A 19203-nucleotide genomic window follows, 5' to 3' on the forward strand; every position below is an offset into this window, starting at 1 on the left:
TAGTTCTTTTTTCTCTAGGAACGCTGCCAGGGCAGCCAGGTTTGGCTGAGCTGTCTCTGTCAGAGGGTAACAAGTATTTCATGTCACCGTTAGTCAAGTGAGTCCTGTCTTAAGCCACCACGTTGGTCAGGAATTCAAGGAATAAGTTCAGAATAAGGAAGAACAGCATATCCCAGCTCATAGTATGGTTTCTTTACCATCGTGACTAAATTCCTGTCATTTGCTTTGGTTTGCTGATACTAGTTAAAAGAGAGGGTAACTTCTGAAAATATTGTGTGAATTACGGGTTGGATGCTTGTCTGTTGCTTTCACTGCAATTGTGCTGGTGACAAATACTCAAATACGCAAATACTACGCTCCCTCTTCAGGGAGCACTAAACGCCTCCTGCTCAAGTACAGTGTTCAAAGCCATCTTTGCAGATGAGCGTTTTCCCAAACCCGTATGCGCTCTGCACCGTGCCCAGCGTGAGCCCAGTGGTGATGGACCGCGATGCAGCAATGTGCCAGCTCTTGGTTACGTACGACGGTCACAGCATGAGCCACACCTTTATTTAAGCAGTAGCTTAAAACAAACAAACAAACAAAAACCCAAACATTTGTCTGTACACTGCCCTGCTTCATTTTAATTCCAAGGTTGTCTTAAAACCTAGGTAGTTAGACCAGACTTGGTCTCTAAGCCCAGCTGATATGATGCTCTCAAACCACTGAAGAGTATTCCTGCCACAGAGATGCGTCCAGTTAACAAACCACTTCCCAAGCCGATCTGGTGAGGAGAAACCCCAAACCCTGTGTCTGCTGACCAGCAGTCAGTAGATCCACGCAGGCAGCCGCGCACCGGGTCCCAGCCGAGGCCCTTGGCGTGCCGGCACTGCGGGACATGGGTCACTTTGTGCCGGTGACTTTGGCTCGCGGCAGCCCAGCCTGTCTCTGAAGTGCTGCGCTGGCCCAGTCAGACAGGGCTGGGGTGAGGGAGCGCTCGTCGAGTTACAGCGAGCTTCCTCCTGTCACCTAAAACCCTCCTGATCGAGTGACACCGAAACGCCCCGCAGAGCGCTCTCTTTCCCAGCTTGCTTAGACGCGAGCTGCAGTTACACGGCTGGGGATGGGGAAGAAATAAATCTTTCCGGAGGCGCGTGCCTGGTGGAGAGCAACTGCTGGAGCTCGGAGGAGAGCGGGGCTGGCCGGCCGCCCAGGCTCTGCCGGGAGCTCGCTGCCTGCCGCGCGAATGAGGACCTGGTCGCTGCCCGGCTGAAAGCCGCGTCCCTCACAGGGCTTTGCACGCCACCATGCCGGCTCAGCAGAAGAAAATCCTCTTCTGCGTCGCGGGGGCGCTGAGCTTTGCGTGCGCGCTGGGGACCGCAGCAGCCGTGGGCACGCAGCTGTGGGTTAGGGGGACGATGCTCTGCCAGACCGGAGCCCTGCTCGTCAACGCCACTGGCCAGGAGCTGGAGAAATTTATCGGCAAAATCCAGTACGGGCTTTTCTACGGCGAGCGCGTGAGACAGTGCGGGCTCGGGGGGAGACCTTTCCAGTTTTCATGTGAGTAACAATGGCATTTGCATTATTTAACACCGCGCTGCCGGCAACTAAGGGAGCCGGGAGATCGCTGCCCTGGTGTCCCCTTGCTCATAGACGGAGCCTGGCAAGCACAAAACATTGTAGAGCGAACGCTGCCGTTAAGTGCTCTGGCTTTCAACTGACGTCTTTTCTGGTACTCGTAAAGCCACACTAACATTTTCAACAAGTTGTATTTCAATTACACAGATATCTACATTTCAAAATGTTTATACTATTACTTTAAAGAAAAGAATAGTTTGTTTTTCAGTTAATCTCTGTCACCTTCCTCTGTGTGTGTGTCAGTGCTACGTCCTCCGTTCCACCGTGAAAGAACTGAACTAGCGGAGATCCCAGGAAAGAGCTGGGGCATAGGTAACGCCTGGCTGCTGTTGAGAAGCGGAGCAGCCAAAAAGTCACCACCGCTGCTTGCTCTGGGAGAGCGGCTGGTTGATGCTAGCCGGCGTTCAGGCGGTCGATCCGCAAGTCGAACTGCGTGTCTGGCATGCGGAATTTTATCAAAGCCTTTCAGCAGTGGCTCCGCTTTACATGCGATATTCATAACTATTTATCTTCAGGGATAAGAAGATCAATAAAATGATCAAATGAACACACAGTCTGTACACAGCAGCACATTAATCAGGTAATAGCAAGCAGCCGTTTGTTACTGTACAGTCTGCCACCTGGGGTTATTACAAAACCCAGTGTAGGGGCACTCTGCTGAAACGGTGCTGGGAAATTGCTCACACGAGTCACTTAAGGCAAGGTAAGGTTACCTCGTAAGAGCACCAGGCCACGCCGGCAAGCACCTGCGCCAGGCAAGCCACGGCCCAGGCAGCCCCTTGGCTGCTGTTTCTCTCATATTTGTTCCTGGGATGCTTTTAAAGCCTCTCGCTGGTGTGCCTTGCATTCAGGCTCCCGTCTGTACCCTTCCCCTCGTTACGGCTGAAATATCCTAACACACTGCTAGCATGCTCGTAGCCAGCTTCAACGGAGCTTTAATTTTGTGGGCGGTGTGGATTAATAGTACAAGTACGAGAGAGAATACAAATGCACGGCTTGTTTGTGATGATTTAATAATATCAGTCATCAGGTATTTTTAAATGTCTCACAATGCAGAGGTAAGCTCTGGATCTGTGCGAGCCCTGCGGAGCACGTTCAAGCAGGAACGCTCCCGAGCTGGGGAGCCTGCTCTCACTGTGGCCGTACACTTTCTAGCCATGCTGTCAGGGAGCTCACCTCGCCAACCTTTCCTACCCAATATTTGCCAGACTTGCACTGGAAAGCATTATTTCCTCAGAGCACAGACCCCGATGTCACCAAAGAGCAGGAACAACAGCATGTCAGGTCTTACCCACAGCTAAGCACCTGCTTTGGAACGGCCACAAAACCAAACCCGTGTGTTCATGCAGAGCTGCAGAATCCCAGTGCACAGGACAACATTAAAAGTTAATTTATTTAACACGAGTGCCTAACCTACGTATTGAAAGAACTGCGAGGCTTTCAGGAATCGCTTGAAGAAAACATTTCAATAGTCATTCCCTCACCCTCAGTGAATGTCACTGTTCTCACGTTCAGGCAGGGAGAACGAGGCTTGGAGCACGTGCTTTGGTGCCTGTTCCCAGGATCTGAGCTCAAGGCTGGGTTTAATCTTGCAGCCCAGGCTCCTCGGGGCCGGAGCGGACTGCAGCCTCCCTCCCGGGGTGAGCAGGACCGTGCTGTGTGCCGTGGGACACCGGTCCCAGCAGGCATCACCTGCAGCAGCAGGGCTGAGGTACTGGCCCCTGAAACACAGCCCCAGAGCTGTGACTGCCTAAAACTCACCCGGGCTCGCCCCGCAGAACGGGCCCTCGCCCGCTGCTCCCCTTCCGTACGAGCCAGGCATCGACAGTGACGTATTTCTGTAGGTCTCACTCACAATATGACGGGCGCGTCTTGTCGGCCTTACTGGCCTGCCCTGGCATCCCTTGGGTAGGGCGCCAAAGAGGTGACGTGGCAGGGGGACGTGTGGCGCTGCGTACACCCGAAATGCAGCCCTGTTACGGCCTACACAACGTCACGGGCCCCGCTGCAGGGACCACGGCAGGCCGCAGGGCAGGCTCTGCCCTGCGAGCTCTCAGCGACAGCGGAGGGTGGAAGCACTGATGGCTTCCTCACAAACTGTTCTCAGATCACCTTTCTGTTAGATTAAAAAGCAAGCGCAGCGCTGTTACTGTCGCAGGATTTCTATTTAGAAAGGACAGTTGGGTAGCTCAGCCAAATACGCCTCTGCGAGAGCTGGCCCCGAACACCCCTCCAAGGAGGGGTCACAGCAGACCCGTCCCGTCAACTCCGCGCCCTTGGGAACGCGCTGTGCGCATCCCCGGGAGCAGGAGAACCGTACACAATACACACAGCCGTCCTTCAGCGCGCCGGAGCGCACTCCGCACGGCTGAGAACAGGCACGGAAGGCGGGCTAAATGATTTAGTTGTGTGTTTGTTCCATCAAGCGCTCCCCTCTGACCACTGTATCTCTTTTAATTGTACCGTGAATCTGCTCTGCCAGCAAACGCGGGGCCGGGAAAGCCTTCTGCTTCATTTGCTCGTGCTGATTCTCATCGGTTTCTGGGTCAGCAGTTCGTTTTCTAAAGGCCACTGGCATGCATACCTAACACACAATTTCATTCATTACAGCGCAGGAATGTTTTTCTTTCCAGGCAACATAGCTGCTGGAACTGATTTTTCCTGATATGTCACACAGAAAATGTTAATGACATAAACCACTGTAAATGCAGGTGCCAAGGGAAAGATTCAATCCAATGCAGTAAGAGGTTTTCTTAAAATGAATGGTACAAAACTGTATTATTGAATACACCGTTCCGTGTCCTCTCCCAAAGAGCAGGCGCTGTTACAGGAACTAATGCTGTTCCTCGTGGCAGTGCCGCGCAGGCAGGGACCCGCCAGCCCCTCCGCGGGCCGAGCGGAGCACCAGTAAAACCGTACTTTGTGCCACACTGGCGGGGCCGCTGCTCCCAGTGCTTGTGAACAGACGAAACACGTAACGTAACGGCCGACAGACACCGGGTCTGGTTTCTAAAACACGCGTTGTGCTTTACCAGGGTGACAGAGGAGTTTAAGCACCAGTGGCACAAGTGGACAACAGCAGCCACCAGCAGAAGCACCTTTTCACGCAGGCAAACCTTCCTTTGGGGAAATGGGTAACTGCGGCAAACACTCTGCAGATGCTTGCTTCATTAGTTTCATTTACTCAAGGAGAGAAACTGGCGTGACGCCACATTACCTGCTTCTCTGTGCTCACTGCGTGGCAAGCCACAGAACTGCTTGCTGGCAAACATTTTACAAGGTCGAGTCATTTACGCAAGGCTTTTCCACTCCCTGCACGTTCTTGCTGCAGCGAGGCAGCGCCGAGGCGTTATTACCCCCGCTTTAATCGCACCCCTGCGGATCAGGAGCAGTTAAGCGTGTGTGATGATTCCTTCTGAAATACCCCTTGTTGCCAAACAAACATGAATGATTAAAAATTATTCTCCCGCACCGAGTCTGATTGACTATCCCCTGTGCCCCAGCTGAGCAGGATCACAACTTGAAATGGTACCTAAAAAGCTGCATAAAAACATTTAAAATAAAGTCGCCTTCGCAGCTGCACGCTCATTTCATTTGTTCTCTCTTATTTCAGCTTGGTACCCCACATTTTATGTAAGATTTCTCCACTTCCTCTCATTGATTTATCAGCTTCCCTTTTTGGCTTTGTGCTTCCAGACACAAAACGTTCCACAAGTATTTCACCTGGGGAAATACAGGGGAGAAAACTTTGATCATATAAAATCCACTTATTCTTTCAAAATTTCATTCAGAGAGTTTGCTGCAATAACTCTTTGATGTAACCTCTATGAATTTCTCCCTCTTTAGTATCATCTTTCATTTAAAAAAATAATGTGAGATTAACATATGTAGACAAAAAGATCCCTTTTCTATTTTTAAGGCTTTTTATCAAAATACCAATTTTTTGGGCACTTTTTCTGTTTAAAAACAGAAAAGTGCCAAAGGATGGGAGGTAAGAAACCTCCAGTCCTTTGAGGTGGCTCCACGTCTCTTTGGCAACAACCGTTGGTGGATTTTCACAGGGAGTCTCCATATCATGAATGGCTTCACTCGTTATCTTCCCCTGATGTCGTTGCTGAACGTCTCCCGGCGACACGCAGTGCACAACGCGCTTAACCCGCCAGCGTGTCAGCACTGTGGCTTCATGCATGATTTCCTGCTTCTTCATAACCTAATGTGGACCTTTTCACTTACACCTTTACTGCTTCAGGCTTTCAGAAGAAACCACGTATTTTTAGCCAAAATTCTCTGGGCATAAACGTGACGGAACAGCACTGTCTGTCTGTGTAAATGGAAGTGGTGGAATGGCTGCTGTGAAACAGGACGGAGATTGGCACCGCAGCCGGGAGCGGCCCTTGCTTCCCCAGCAGCTGGAGCGGTCAGAGCTCCAGACATCTGTGAAAACCTCCTTCTAGTTAATAACTTCATTTTCGTCTTTGGTTGCATTTGGAAGAGCACGATTTAAAACAATTATCACAAGCCAGTAAGAAACCCGTGGCCTGACTTCTGAAGTAACTTTGCCTAACACGTGTAATAATGTTTTCTTCTTTTTTTTCCTAGTTTTTCCAGATTTGCTCAAAATTATCCCTGCAAGTATCCATGTTAGTGTCATTCTCTTCTGTACAGTACTGATCATCTTTGCTCTGGTGGGAGCAGGTTTCTTCATGTTCAATGCTTTTGGCAGCCCTTACGAAACCCTGCACGGCCCCGTCGGGCTGTACCTCTGGAGCTTCGTCGCCTGTAAGTACCGCTCCACCCCGCCCCGCCGGGCTGACGCCTCTCCGTTTTCTACTTGCAGTGACCGATTTATCAGTGTAGGAGACCATCCTAGGGACCGTGGCTGCACTGACTCTAAACTGGCAAAATAAAGCTAGGCAGAGAAGCAGATGACGTGGCTGTATCAAAACATGGGTTGTCCAAATTGCACTTAAGAGATAAAATGCCAAAATCCTCCCTGAGGGCGGGCGGTGGGATGGGTACGGGTGCAGGCAGCCCCAGCGCCCCTGGCCCGTCTCCGTAAGCTGGTAGAAAAAGAGGACGGTGCCCACGAGCCCCGGGCACCCATCACCGACAGGCGGCACACAGCTAGAACTGGGAATCGCAGCGGGGCCGGGGACGGACCCAGAACAAAACAAAAAGTCAGTGATGCAACTGCACATGGTCACCATGATGGGAGGGTTCCAGCCATGCAAGCGAGATCACCACTGACACCAGTAAGCCTTCCTGAAGGAGGGAGGGAACTGAGAAGCAGAGGGAGAGACTGGCAGCAACTGGCTGTAACAGCCGTCTCTGAAAACACGCTGCCAGCAGGGACACGGACCGTGCCTGGCCCTGCCGCGAACAGGGAAGGGGAAGCCCTTCTCTGCACCACCGGCTTGGCTGACGAGAAGCTGGACGGTTCCTTCACAGGGTGCTGTGTACTACAGTCATAATTAATAAGGGACGTAAGCACATCTTTATCTTTAATCTCGCAGCCAGTTCAGCTATGCTCAACGGGACAGTGAGCAGCTGAACGCTGAGGAAGAGCACAGATGCGTTGCTGCTCAGGGCACTAAAGCATTCGTGATAAATATTACGGGTCCTCAGCCACACTCAAGTTCCAAAGCTTACCAATTTCAATAGCTGCTGGCTTGGATTCTCAAAACGGTCCCTGCTGAAGCTACGTTTCAGTGGCCATAATAACCCTCGGTATTGGCGCTGGGTTGTGGTGTACGCCACTCGGCCCTGAGATGACGAGCATCTCTCTCTCCGTTCCAGGTTCCTGTGGCTGCCTCATCATGATTCTCTTCTCCTCCGAAGTGAAAATCCACCACCTTTCAGAGAAAATTGCTAATTTCAAAGAGGGAACTTTCACATTCAAGACTCACAGTGAACAGTTTGCAAATTCTTTCTGGATCATCCTTGTTTGCTCCCTGGTGCAATTCCTGAACGCCTTGCTGATACGATTTGCTGGATTTGAATTTCCCTTTTCAAAATCAAAACATTCCCGGACAACCACTGGAGCGGTTGACCTGATGTATTAGAACTATGTAATTTAAGAACACTAAAAGCAAAGAGGTTCATCACTATTACATTTGACAACCACCAGATGTACTCACTGTTAATTGATTAGCTCTAAAGATGTTAAAAAAGTGAAGGTTTCAAATAAATGTCACCATGGCATATGCAGTAACAAAAGAAGACGTACTATTTGTTAATGTCTACATCGAAATATGCTCTCTTTCCTGGGGTAAGACTCTCGCTTTCTTTCCAGTAAGTCGTTTGAAAAATGGCTGGTATGAAGAAACCTAGGAGTATCAGCAGTATGGAACCGATCTGGGGAGTAGAGTAAGTGGGCTGCAGTAGAGGCGCACACGATTACCAGCGGCAGTTTTACCCGTTAGCCCTCATGAAGGCAGGGATGCAGCTGTTACACGTCAGGCTGCAGAGAATAAGGATGCCCAGCAAACCTGCAAGCATTGAACAAGAGAAAATAAAAGTAAGGGCTTTGCTCGTAACAGAGGCCAGGTGCCGTCGCAGAAGCGCGAAGCTGACAGAACACAACGCTGTAGCAGGTGCTTGAGGACAAAACCCAACCCCCTGAAACCACCACTAACATGGTAAGCTAGCGTCACATGCATGGCAGTGTCATAATTTCTGTCCATAAAGCTCTCTTTTGGGTTTTTTAGTTTTAACAAACCAAACTGTAACTCCTTGACCCCAAAGTGCCAGAAGCCCCCGTTTCCCTGTGCAACCCCCGCAGCCGTGGGCTCCGTGGCCTTGGTCAGAGACACGCGCGGCACAGCAGGATGTGGAGGGGATGCCACGGGCTCCCTCCTGCTTGCCCAGGGGACGCAGCCCAGCTTACGCTGCTGAGCCCCCTGCAAGACACCGAGGCAAAGAGCACACCCCAGAGCAGAGCGAGAGGAATGCAGAGCAGGCACCTTTCACATTGCGCTCCTCCCAAAGCCTCACGGTCGGAAGCACCAAGAGCCCTGCCCAGAAAACAGCCCTGCAAACTCTCTCTCATCAAATAACACAAATGAACGAAGTCAGAACCTTTGGCAAAGGGCAGCGATGGAATATAACAACAGGCAGGCTTACAAGGCATGCTGCGGCTCAGCGGAGACTGCTAAAGGAACACCTGAGGTTCCCTGAGGGCAGGAAACCAAAACAGGTGGACACATTGGCCCTCACATCCTTAAACTTCTGCAAGGCATTTAAAGCAACCGGAGCGCTCAGCCCGGGCACGGCTCATCCTTCTTCCTGATGTTTCAGTGAGCTGCTCTGCTCTGCAGCTCTGCAGCAGCTCTGGCCATCGGCAGCGACAGGACCGCACGTAGAGACTGCTCACGCGTCTGCGTGTCCTTCTGAGCCGTCCTTGCCGGTTGTGAAGAAGGAGCTGGCCCGTACGTGCAAAACACCGAGTTGCACAGACCTGGCTCAGCACAGAAGATAGACGTGTCCCCGTCCCTTTTGCTGCGCAGGAGAGAGCAGCCCCTGAGTCGGGGTCCAGGCGTTTTCACGGGGGAACACCTCACAAGGAGCCCCACTCTACCACTCCTCCTGCCTCCTGTCCCGTCCCATCCCATCCCATCCCATCCCATCCCGTCCCAACCCGTCCCATCCCGTCCCGTCCCATCCCATCCCATCCCGCCCCACTCACAAGCATGAGGCCAGCTGTTATTTTCACTTGTATCCAGTTCTCAAGGCAAACATAACAACTTCTTAGGAAAATAAAATTGAGAAAATATTTGTGTGTTTGACCTCTGCCAATTTGGAGATCTCTCCAAATCTGGAGAGGCAGCTTGTCCTACATCCCAGTTCCTAACCCCTGGAAAGAGGTGACCTGCACCAGCCTGCTCCATCCCAGTTTGCTTACAAACGCGGAGCAGATTTGATCTATTTCATTCTATTTACAAATCCATAGGCAAATCTGTTCTCCTTATGGCAAGAACCTGAAGAAATGACCAGAGCTAATAACGACTCAACGCATGAGGTAAGCCAGTGTTCATCCCAGAGAGGAGGACTGACTGGTTTTCCACGTCATGCTCCTTTGTGCCAGCACGCATCCTTGGGATGGCAGGGACGCGCTGGGGAGAGCGCGCTTTGCCGTTGCAGCCCAGCTCCTGAGGGCCGTTTTTTGAGCCAAATTCAGTTCCTAGGGCTCAGGAACACAACTTCCATCAACTGCAATGGGAAGTGTCCTCTGCCCTCACAACGGGGAACACGCAGGAAGAAGGAAAGCTTAGCTCTGGCTGTCTTTGCCCCACTCGGCAGCACCCCGGCAGCCACGACTGCTGGTCCCACGGTGGATGCGGGGCTGCTGCCGCAAAGCCCCCCCAGCACGCGGAGGAGTCGCTGTGCGGGAGCTCTCTCCCCGCGAGCACAACGTCGCGCTCACCCCAGCACGCTCAGCACGACGCCCCGGCCCGGCTCTTCCCCAGCCTCCTCCCAAGCAGAAAGGCAAGGTTTAGAGTCCATTTGTCGGGCACCTGGTGGATACTCTACACTTTCTGTAAGGAAGAGCTATGCCAGCACAGACAAAGGGGACAAGGGAATTTACGTCAGGTTTTAGGAAGCCGAAAGACAGGAGCCTGGGTAGCACCAAAAAACGGAGCAGCTTTTTTTTTACCCAGTAAAGCCACAGCTCCTTCAGCTGGGAGAAAAGCCCGGGGCATTTGATGCCTTGCATGCCATCTGGCCCGGGTAGTTTCAGGTTTCACAAACCAAGACTTGAGCCAAGCTGTTCCAACAACCCTGCAGAGAAGGCGAAGCCGTCCGAGCCGGACTGCGCGGCTGCCCCAGACAGACCCAGCTCAGACACGCATGGGGAACCCAGAGCAGCTCCGCGCCGCGTGACGGGGAGCCAGGCTCGCTCAGCGACATCACCTCAACCGCACGGTTTTTCCCCTGACACTCAGACACACGCCCTGGCTGGTGCGTTCTCACAGACCGAAAGAGAAGAAAACAAACCATGAGCTTTCCATGACCCCAGCCTCACAAAACCAGCGGGGTTCCCCCGCCCAGCCGGGCAGTGCCTGCCCGCGCCCCCGAACGCCAGCCTTGCTGCACAGGTGCCAGAAGCCAAGGGAACATCACTCCGCACGGATCCTGCCTTTTCCCAGCTCGTCTCCCCACTGAACCTGCTCGGCTGTCCAGACATCGGCTAAGGCTGCCCTTTCTTTCCTCGCACTCCGCGCTTCCCGCCCAGCCCTCGCAGTCCAGACCCGGGCCCGCGCAGGAGCTGCAGCCCTGCGGCTGCCAAACGCCCGCTGCTCCAGCACCGCGTGGCGCCTGCAGCCAGCCCCCTCGCAGCCGGCACAGAGCCGCAGCTTCGTATACCGCTGTGGTGCCATTAAACATTCATGCTGCTTGCGCAGCAGAGGAAAACCTGGGCTGTGACGGGCTCTCGTGGAAGTTCAGTCCCGGTGTGACAGTGGGAGCTGGCAGCGAGGGGTTCGGGTGCTTCGCAGGAGCGCGGGCGGGAGGAGCCGCTCCCAGTGCCCCCATCCCTCAGCATTGCTGCCGATGGGGGACCGGGGCGCTGAGCTCGCCCTGCCACCGACAGAGCTCGAGGAGATCGCCAGCAAAATTTCAGATCTAAACAAATGGAGAGAAATATTTAGTTTCCATGGGTAAGATTTTTATTCTGCTTTATTATCCCTTGTTTTTAATCCCAGGTGCTTTTTTAATATAATTTTAAAGTTATGTTTTATTCCAACACTTTGGTGACCATGGAAAAGGTCTTCACTCAGTAAGGCAAGTCTTACAGCTTCTCTCTTCCTCTCTTTTGAAGCTCTTTTCCGGCTGGTCCCCTGTCTCTTCACATTAGCAATGCCTCTTTTTTAAATTTGTATTTTGTTTTCCCTTTTCAGCTTGGAAACCAGCAATACAGCTCATCAGGTAACTGCTTCTCTGAAAGGTGACATTTTGTATTTTTCTAGCAGTTTTAGTGGCTGTTCAACCAGGCTAGCACACTGAGGAAACTAGGCAGCTATATGTGCAGCACAGCAGAGTTTCTGGAGATTTCTCTCTTATGCTTCTCCTTTAAGAAACACGCAGGTATTTTAAAGGGAAGTCTTCCTGATCTAAACCAAAGGGGCAGGGCAGTCCAACATAAATTAGCCTTTCTGTCTAAAAGTAACAGTTTTCACGGTCAATGTTAGAACACGGGAAAAAAGGATAACAAACCAAGATGTCTTAAATATGCATGTTTGGAAAACCCGCTGTGTCCGTAGGCTGGAAAGCACTGCAGGTTATGCGCCGTAGCTCAGGCAAGCACTGCACCCTCCAGCCGTTGGCCTGTAGGGCCGAATCTGTAACGCTCCGAGGAGCTGGAAGTCAGACAGAGCCCTGCGCCCTGGCAGCATCTCCCCTGCCTCCCTGCCCCTCCGTCAGCTCAGCGCCGGTCGCTGCGCCCACCCCGCTGGGGTTACTGGGGGGAACTTTGGGCACGTGGGACGATGCATCCTCCGCTCCTCTCTCCTCCAGCAAGGCCGGGGCAGCGCTGGCCACGGACCACCTGGAGCCGGGGAGCCCGCGGGGCCGCAGCCGCCACCGCCCCAGCCGCCCTCCGCCGTGCCCCAAGCCCTCCTGCTTGCTCCGGACACGGGCGGCCAGCCCATCTCCTTGGAAATGGCAATGGTGAGCAGGCCTGCTGCGTTAGGCATGAGCCGTAATTTAATCTCGTTAAAAGAAAGAGACATGGGAACCTTACCCGGCGTTGTGGGAGGCTCGGCGCACTGCTGGGCTGCTCGCTGTAACAGAAGTGTATAATCGTGATGATTTATTGATGAGACTGTTAAAGAACATGGCTGCAACGCAACCCTAAAACTGATACGCTATAATTCTCCTTAGATAATAGGGCAAATGACAAGGTGTAATGTTCCCCTGCTCCCTGGTGCTTCCCTAGCGAACAGCCCCAGAACAGGAGGCCGAAGCTCAGGAGATCAGTGAGATACCTCTACTCTCTCCCAAATGCCTGGGTCTGAGAGCACCAGTGAGGGCCGCCCGCTGCCCCGGCCCGTGGCAACAGCCTTCGCCAGCGGCTCGGGGGGTCCTGGGCGTGACGGCAGGCCGGTCTCCAGCGCCGGCCTTACCGCCCGTGACCTCCCACGCCAAACCAGTCCCCTGACACTCAGCACAAGCTCAATGAGAAGCCCAAGGGCCTCACACCAGAGGGGAAAGCCTGGCCAGGGCTGCGTTACTGCACACACATCCGGAAAAGGTCCAGTTCCGACCAGGTTTAGACACATAACCGCGCCTACTGTCAGCTTCGCGTGAATCTGCCGTGAACCGTTTGCACGACCCACCCAGATCAGCCGCGAGCAATTTTTAATGGGGAGAGCCTCGATGTGCGTTTGGTTTACTTTGCTCAGTGAATATGTCATTCACCAAAATCAAAATTAATTAGGAAAAATGTTCCAGGTGGGCCCAGGCAGCTCACCCCCTGGCCACCTGCGCCTTGCCCAGGTGTTCCCCCAAAAGGTGCGGGGTATCCAAATGTAAACTATTTACACTCTGCAGCTGTACTTCACGGGAGTGGCTGAACGCTGAGTGAAGTCACTGCACTAACCACAATCGCCTTTGCTTTAAAGTCAGGGGGCCGGACTGTCAGCAGGTGATTTTACACTGCTCGGGCTGTGAGCACGCACGCTGATCCGCTATCCCGAGGCCCCCCTGACGTTAAAGATCCCCCGAGATGCCGGGACGTGAGGGGAGCTGAGCCCAGCCCGTCCTTCTCCTTCTCCGCAGGGGCTGCGAAAGCTGCTCTTTGGAGACGTGTCCCACCTCTTCAGCTGCGAGTGGGCAAACGCGTACTTCAAGTTTCGCGAGCCGCACTCTGACCTGGCCTACGCTTTGGAGGCAGAAAAGGTGAATGTTTCCGTGCAGCGACGGGCACCGTCTCCCCAGCATCTCAGCCACTCATGGGAGCTGGCAGCCAGCGCTGGGTGCCTCAGCAGTTCAGATGCCTGCACCCCGTGCTCTGCACGCCTGCTCCCGCCTCTGCATGCCTGCACCCCGCACTCCGCATGCCTGCACCCCGCGCTCTGCACGCCCGCACCCCGCGCTCTGCACGCCTGCTCCCGCCTCTGCACGCCCGCACCCCGCGCTCTGCATGCCCGCCCGGCTGAGTGCTCTCTTTCCAGGGGGGGACAAGAGCCATCCTGATGGCTGTACAAGCACACATCATCAAATACCTGCTCTTCGTCAGAGACACCGAGTACACTCACCTGGAAAGGTAAGAAGCCGAGCCTTCCCACGGGCAAACGGAAACGATTTCCCTGCGTTATTTGGACTCAGACAGCCTGGCACCAGCCCTTAGGTTTAACTGAACTAGACCCAAATTCAGGTTTGCAGCTACGGGTGGGGATTTGCACCCAGGAGAAGAGCCTTGTCTGGCTCCAGGCAAGGCTTTTTCCCCCAAAAAGGTTTGGTTTTGTAACGGTGCTCCCTTGTCCCACTCTCTGGGGCCGCGGTCACAGCCCGGCAGTGCCTGGGCAGCATTGACGCTGCACAGCCGCTCGCCAGGCTGTCGGCCGACGCCAGCCCAGGTGCACTGGGCCAGGGAAGGCAGGGCTGAGCCCTGGGGACGCCCACGCGGCAGCCCCAGCCGGGATGAAAGCCCCCACGGCACAGACGTCGCTCCCAGCGCACGGGAAGCATGCCCACACCAGCAGCAGTGACAGCACCAAGCGAAAAGCGGACATTTCAAGGCACAGCCCGACGTGCAGCTGCCTCCTGCACAAATCCCCTCGCGCCGTTGCGTTCCCACCTGTTAGGGCTGCACAGTCCTCCCTGCCACCGGGTAACTCCGGCGGGGCAGGACCTCCGGGCATCCGGCCCAGCCCTCGCTGGGAAGGGACCGTTTCGCAGTCAGGTTCAGCCGGCCTTGGGGGGCTCTCAGCATCCCCGAGGCCGGACCCTCAAGGCGGGGCCCTGCACTCCTGCCCCACGCCCCATCTCCTGGGCCGCAGGCTGTGCAGGATAAGCCGGCGGGAGCAAGGGGAGGCGCTGGCCGCGGCCCTGGCAGACACGCTGTGGGCAGCAGGAGGAGGTGGGAGAGCCGTCGCCTGCCTCGCCACCGCAGCCCTCCACGTTACGCCAAGCGGAGACTACAGAGCCGACAACTTCACGGAAAGAGTGAGTACTGAACCGCCTTTGCAAACAGGATTTTCTTTAAACACGCGTTTGGTCTCACAGTTTTAAAGACAAGGAACGTAAAAACTCAAACCTGTTCCCTGACTTACGGTGCACTTACAGACCCACGCCCCCGCTGCAGCCTGTAAGACACTTCTGCCTCCTCACAGAGGCTTTGGGTGACTCCAGAGCCTGCCGTTCCCTTTCACTAAAGGCTGATCTTTCCTCTCACACAAAAAGGAGAAGCCAGTTAATGAAAAGCTGCTCCTCTAACTCTCTGTATTGAGCTGAACTCCTCAGTTTAGGAAGGGGCAGAGTAGACTCTTGCATTATTCTTTCATTTGTCTAAAGGAAACACTGTGTTAAAAAGCTCAGCTTTTTGAGATCATTAATGTCTCCTTCACAACATCCTCCCCTACGCTCATGCCCGACAGATCCAGCTGTTTGAGTTCTCTGAGAAGGCAGCAGCTCAGGAGTTCATCTTCGACCATATAAACTGTGTAAGTGTGCGATATTTGCTTCACTCTGAGTTATTTTGTGCTTGCTTATACCTTATTTCCCATTCAGAAGTGGACCTTAGGGAGATCAGTACTATGGCCTTCAGCAGGGCAGTCAGACTGTTCAGTTCACGGATCATTTCCAGCCTTTCCGACGGGAAATGACCCTGCTCCCACTAAAATCCCCGGGACCCTACCCACCAATTTCAGCACTCGCACACACGCCGAGTAAACGGGGGCAGCACTTTGTACATTACTCAGATATAAAATATGGCTCCTTGCAACACTAGCAAAAATCTGGGGAAAGAAGTGTACAAAACCATTGCAGGAAATAACTGAAACTTTCTTCTTTCTTTTTTTCACCTGAGCCTGTTCAACAACATCAGTTACAAAATCTTCCCAGAATAACACCCTATTCATTTGGCTCAATGCACTCACCTAAGGTTGTATTTAAGCAGAGGAATTGTTTTAATTACACATCATACACCTACCGTAATTCCCTCCCTGGGATTACTTATTTCTTTTTCCAGTTCAAAGGCGAAGGAAGTCATGGAGTGATCCTATTTTTATACAGCTTACTTTTCTCTAGGACACTTGAAAGGTATATTTCATTTTTCAAACATTTTTCTCTTACACCTGCTGAACCAGCCTTCTCCTTGTTTTACTTACATGCCCATCCTTAGTCAAACATGAGCAGCCACGGCCCAAGAGCAGCTGCAGAGGGGCTGGCTGTGTGTTGGGGATCCGCATGTTGTGCACCCCGAGCATCTGCCCGCACGGCCAGGAGGCCGCAGGAGGGGCAGCAGAGAGGAGAAACCCTCTGCACGCACAGCAGGAATAACACGCTGTGCCAAACCAGCAGTTATCCGCCGACAGCGACGGTCACTGTCAGAAAATGACAAGAAGTTCATTTAAATACAGAATTCTGCCGCTGTGACTATGCTGGGTCTTTCTAAACTAGATCTGGGTGAAGATGCTTTGGAAAGGTACAGAGGCACATTCACACCAATACGACCACGATTCATACTCATGTGACGCTAGGACAGCTATTTAGCAAACAATTGCGCCGCCACTCCAAATCGTTGTGTCCAGGCCACGCCTGACGTGACGGAGGCACTGCGGGAAGTCCTGGCCCTGTCTCAGGGGCTTTGAGTCCGACCCCAATGTGAATTTCCATAGAACAGATCTGAGGTGCCAGAGCGCCAGCTGAGCATAACAGTGTTGGGACAGCACGGCTGCACCAGCAGCAAGGGGGAATCAATCAGTCCATGGAATTTCTCCCTGTTTCCCGTTAATCACACAGTGAGGCACAGCGATCACCTCAGGCGCTGATCCTGACGCTGCCGTAACACTGTGTGCTTGGTCACGCAGGGTCCGGGAAGATTTAGGCTACATGGCAACTCCTCTGTTGGAATTCAGTTTTGGAAACACCACCTGTACAGAGGTAAGATTAGCCTCATTTCTCAAGTTTTCTTCTTTTACTATTCCCACATTTGATTTAGGAAAAAATTCTCACTTGTTAATCCGATTTAAAAAAAAAGCGTAAGGCTTTTTGCAAATTTTAGTCATGACCGTCCATTTAAAAAACAGACGATGATGACGACGATGATAATAACAGTAACCATAAAGCCACAGGTAGCCTGGCGTTCCTCTGCTCGTGACAGGCATGACAGAGCTGGGAGCGGGACACCAGCCGCCATTTTACAAAGGGCTTTGCTCCGCTGCCTCACGGCGTGACCGCGGGTGTTTCCCTGCAGGCCGTGCTCAGCCTCCTCCTAACGGGTCGAGCAAGCCCCCAGGAGCTCGATGGCGGCCAGGAGCCAGCGCCTGGCAGCAGGGGCGTCGAGGGATGGCGGCAGCGGAGGCCAGTGGGCTACCTGCGCTGGGACAGGGTGCGGGCGGAGCGGCAGGTGAGAGCTGGCACGGCCTGGGGGGCCCGGACGCGCGCTGAATCTTGGGGGCCCAGCTGGCACGCGAGGCAAGGTCTCACCCCGCCCTCCCCAGGTGTGCCGCGGGCTGAGGACGCCCCAGCTGCCCATCTGGCTGTGCAGCGTCTCCGGGAGGCACAGCGTTCTCTTCAGCACTAACAGCCTGCTCCTCTGCGACTGGAAAATGGAGAGAGTGTTCCAGCTGTACTTCCACAACGGGCAGCGGGAGCAGGCAGAGCCAGCCCACCTGACCGTAGGTAGGCACCCGAGCTCGCCGGGGCAGGACGTCAGGTAGGGATGTAACATACACGGCACGTCTGGAACCGCGGACGCCTGCAGCTGGCAGGGTCTGCGTGTGGGTACAACTCAGTGCTGCGTATTTAATACACGTGTACTACTCCACTTCTACTGTTAACTGAATGCAAAGAGCCTACTCCAAACACAGCACAAAACACAAATAAAACCCTGCCTTTGAAAGGAACGAGACCATTTTGGAAGGGGCAGTGCTCTCAGGGAGCTGACGTCCCCCCAAGCCCACCGCTGGTCCCGGGGCACGGCGAGCGCTCGGTACCGGGCGAAGCCAATGCCGTGCTGTTCCCCGGCGGCAGGGTCCGAGACGGGCTCCGGGTGAGCTGCCAGCAGGACAGGGTCCATCCCGGCAGCGCAACCCGGGGACAGCCATGGGGCTCACCACCCCGGGCACAGAGCCCACGGTCTCGTCCCAGCACAGGGGCCACCCAGGACTTTGCCAGCATTCCTGGCTGTGGCCAGAGTTTTTATGGGAGAAGTGACAGTTTTTCAGGATACAGGATGCAACTGTGGCTGCTGTGTTAAGCACTCAACACAGACACACTGTTTAAAGCTGTGTTTCATCTGCCGTTGCTATTAGCCCCCATCGGCCCAACACCAACGCCCCACTGACTAAGTGCCCCAGAACAACTAGGGAAGGGAAAGCCACAGACACGCACCCTCCCGTGGGACAAATCCCAGAAGAGAATGTTCCTGTAGCTGCGAAGTTTAAATACAACAGGAAACAGAATCATTTCATGGTTAATGCAAAATTATGACCAGCTGGCGTGCAGGATGGATAACAGCCTGTTTTCAGCACCTGACTTAGACTTCAGTTGGTATTTTCCTGCCCAGCAGCTAGGTGCCACCGTGGCCCATTGTGTTCCCCCTCAATGGAACCACGAATCCTCGTGGATTTAAAACATCCACGCCAGGAGGTATGAACTGCTCCTTGTAGCACCAAATGGGCTGTGAACCAGGCTGCGTGCTTAGGAAGCAAGTTTCTTGTTTCTCTGTGCCATTGTGCACCATTTACCTTCGCTTTCTGAACGCCCAGCCCCTTTCCTCGCTCTCCTTTCACCACAGCATTTGAAGTAAAGTAAGAAACTTGAAAACACCACACTAAAGGCTAAATTTGCAGGAAAGAAGGGTGAATCAAGATTCACGGTCATGATACGCAGCGTGGCTGCAGAGAAGGATGTGCACATCTGTTCAGAAAAACAATATGCAGACAGACGTCACGAGGAGTCGAGAGCTGCACTTACAGCACCTGAGTCTCCCCAGGGCGGGGGCCTGCGCGGCACGGGGGCAGCCCCCACTGGCCCGGGAAGGCCGAGCTCCCTCCTGGGGCAGGCTGGGCAGCACACCTGCAGCAACCCAGCTGGTCTGCTTTTAACCTTTTTACATTTTTTTGTTTGGGGGGGCGGGATTGTGTTAGACCTTTTTTTCACTGCGTTTCCTTTTCAGACACTCATTCGCACCCCTGGGAAGAGGATCCATGTGAAGACTCAAGCAGCCCAGGGAAGAGGCGTTCGTCCCTGGAGATGGCCATCAGGACCAAGTGGGCGGGCGCGACCGTCAGCTGGAACGGGACAGACCCCTTCTTCTGAGAAGTCCCAGCATCTCCTGCTCACCGCCAACTCCACCAAACACCGCGGTCTGCAGAAAATTGCTTTCACCAACAAAACAGCCTTTGGCACCTTGAGCAGACG

At 53.7% G+C, this 19203-nt stretch overlaps 2 protein-coding genes across 2 annotated transcripts; both read left to right on the plus strand.

Annotated features, from left to right (window-relative positions):
* Positions 1-1242: 1242 nt before the first annotated feature.
* On the plus strand, positions 1243-7827 carry CLRN1 (clarin 1). Its single transcript, XM_010127075.2, has 3 exons — positions 1243-1539; positions 6217-6396; positions 7414-7827. The coding sequence occupies exons 1-3, from the start codon at positions 1287-1289 to the stop codon at positions 7677-7679; spliced, it is 699 nt and encodes a 232-aa protein (XP_010125377.1). The 5' UTR covers positions 1243-1286; the 3' UTR covers positions 7680-7827.
* A 3339-nt stretch (positions 7828-11166) lies between these two features.
* Positions 11167-19203, plus strand: MINDY4B (MINDY family member 4B). The gene is made up of 12 exons (XM_086754923.1): positions 11167-11273; positions 11514-11541; positions 12130-12282; positions 13393-13512; positions 13788-13879; positions 14421-14781; positions 15213-15278; positions 15806-15876; positions 16647-16719; positions 17033-17185; positions 17280-17460; positions 18959-19203. Exons 1-12 carry the CDS (start codon positions 11167-11169, stop codon positions 19099-19101), a joined length of 1548 nt encoding a protein of 515 aa, XP_086611049.1. The 3' UTR covers positions 19102-19203.

The sequence above is a fragment of the Chlamydotis macqueenii genome, chromosome 9 (assembly GCF_036417535.1).
Source record: "Chlamydotis macqueenii isolate bChlMac1 chromosome 9, bChlMac1.mat, whole genome shotgun sequence".
Lineage (NCBI taxonomy): Eukaryota > Metazoa > Chordata > Aves > Otidiformes > Otididae > Chlamydotis > Chlamydotis macqueenii.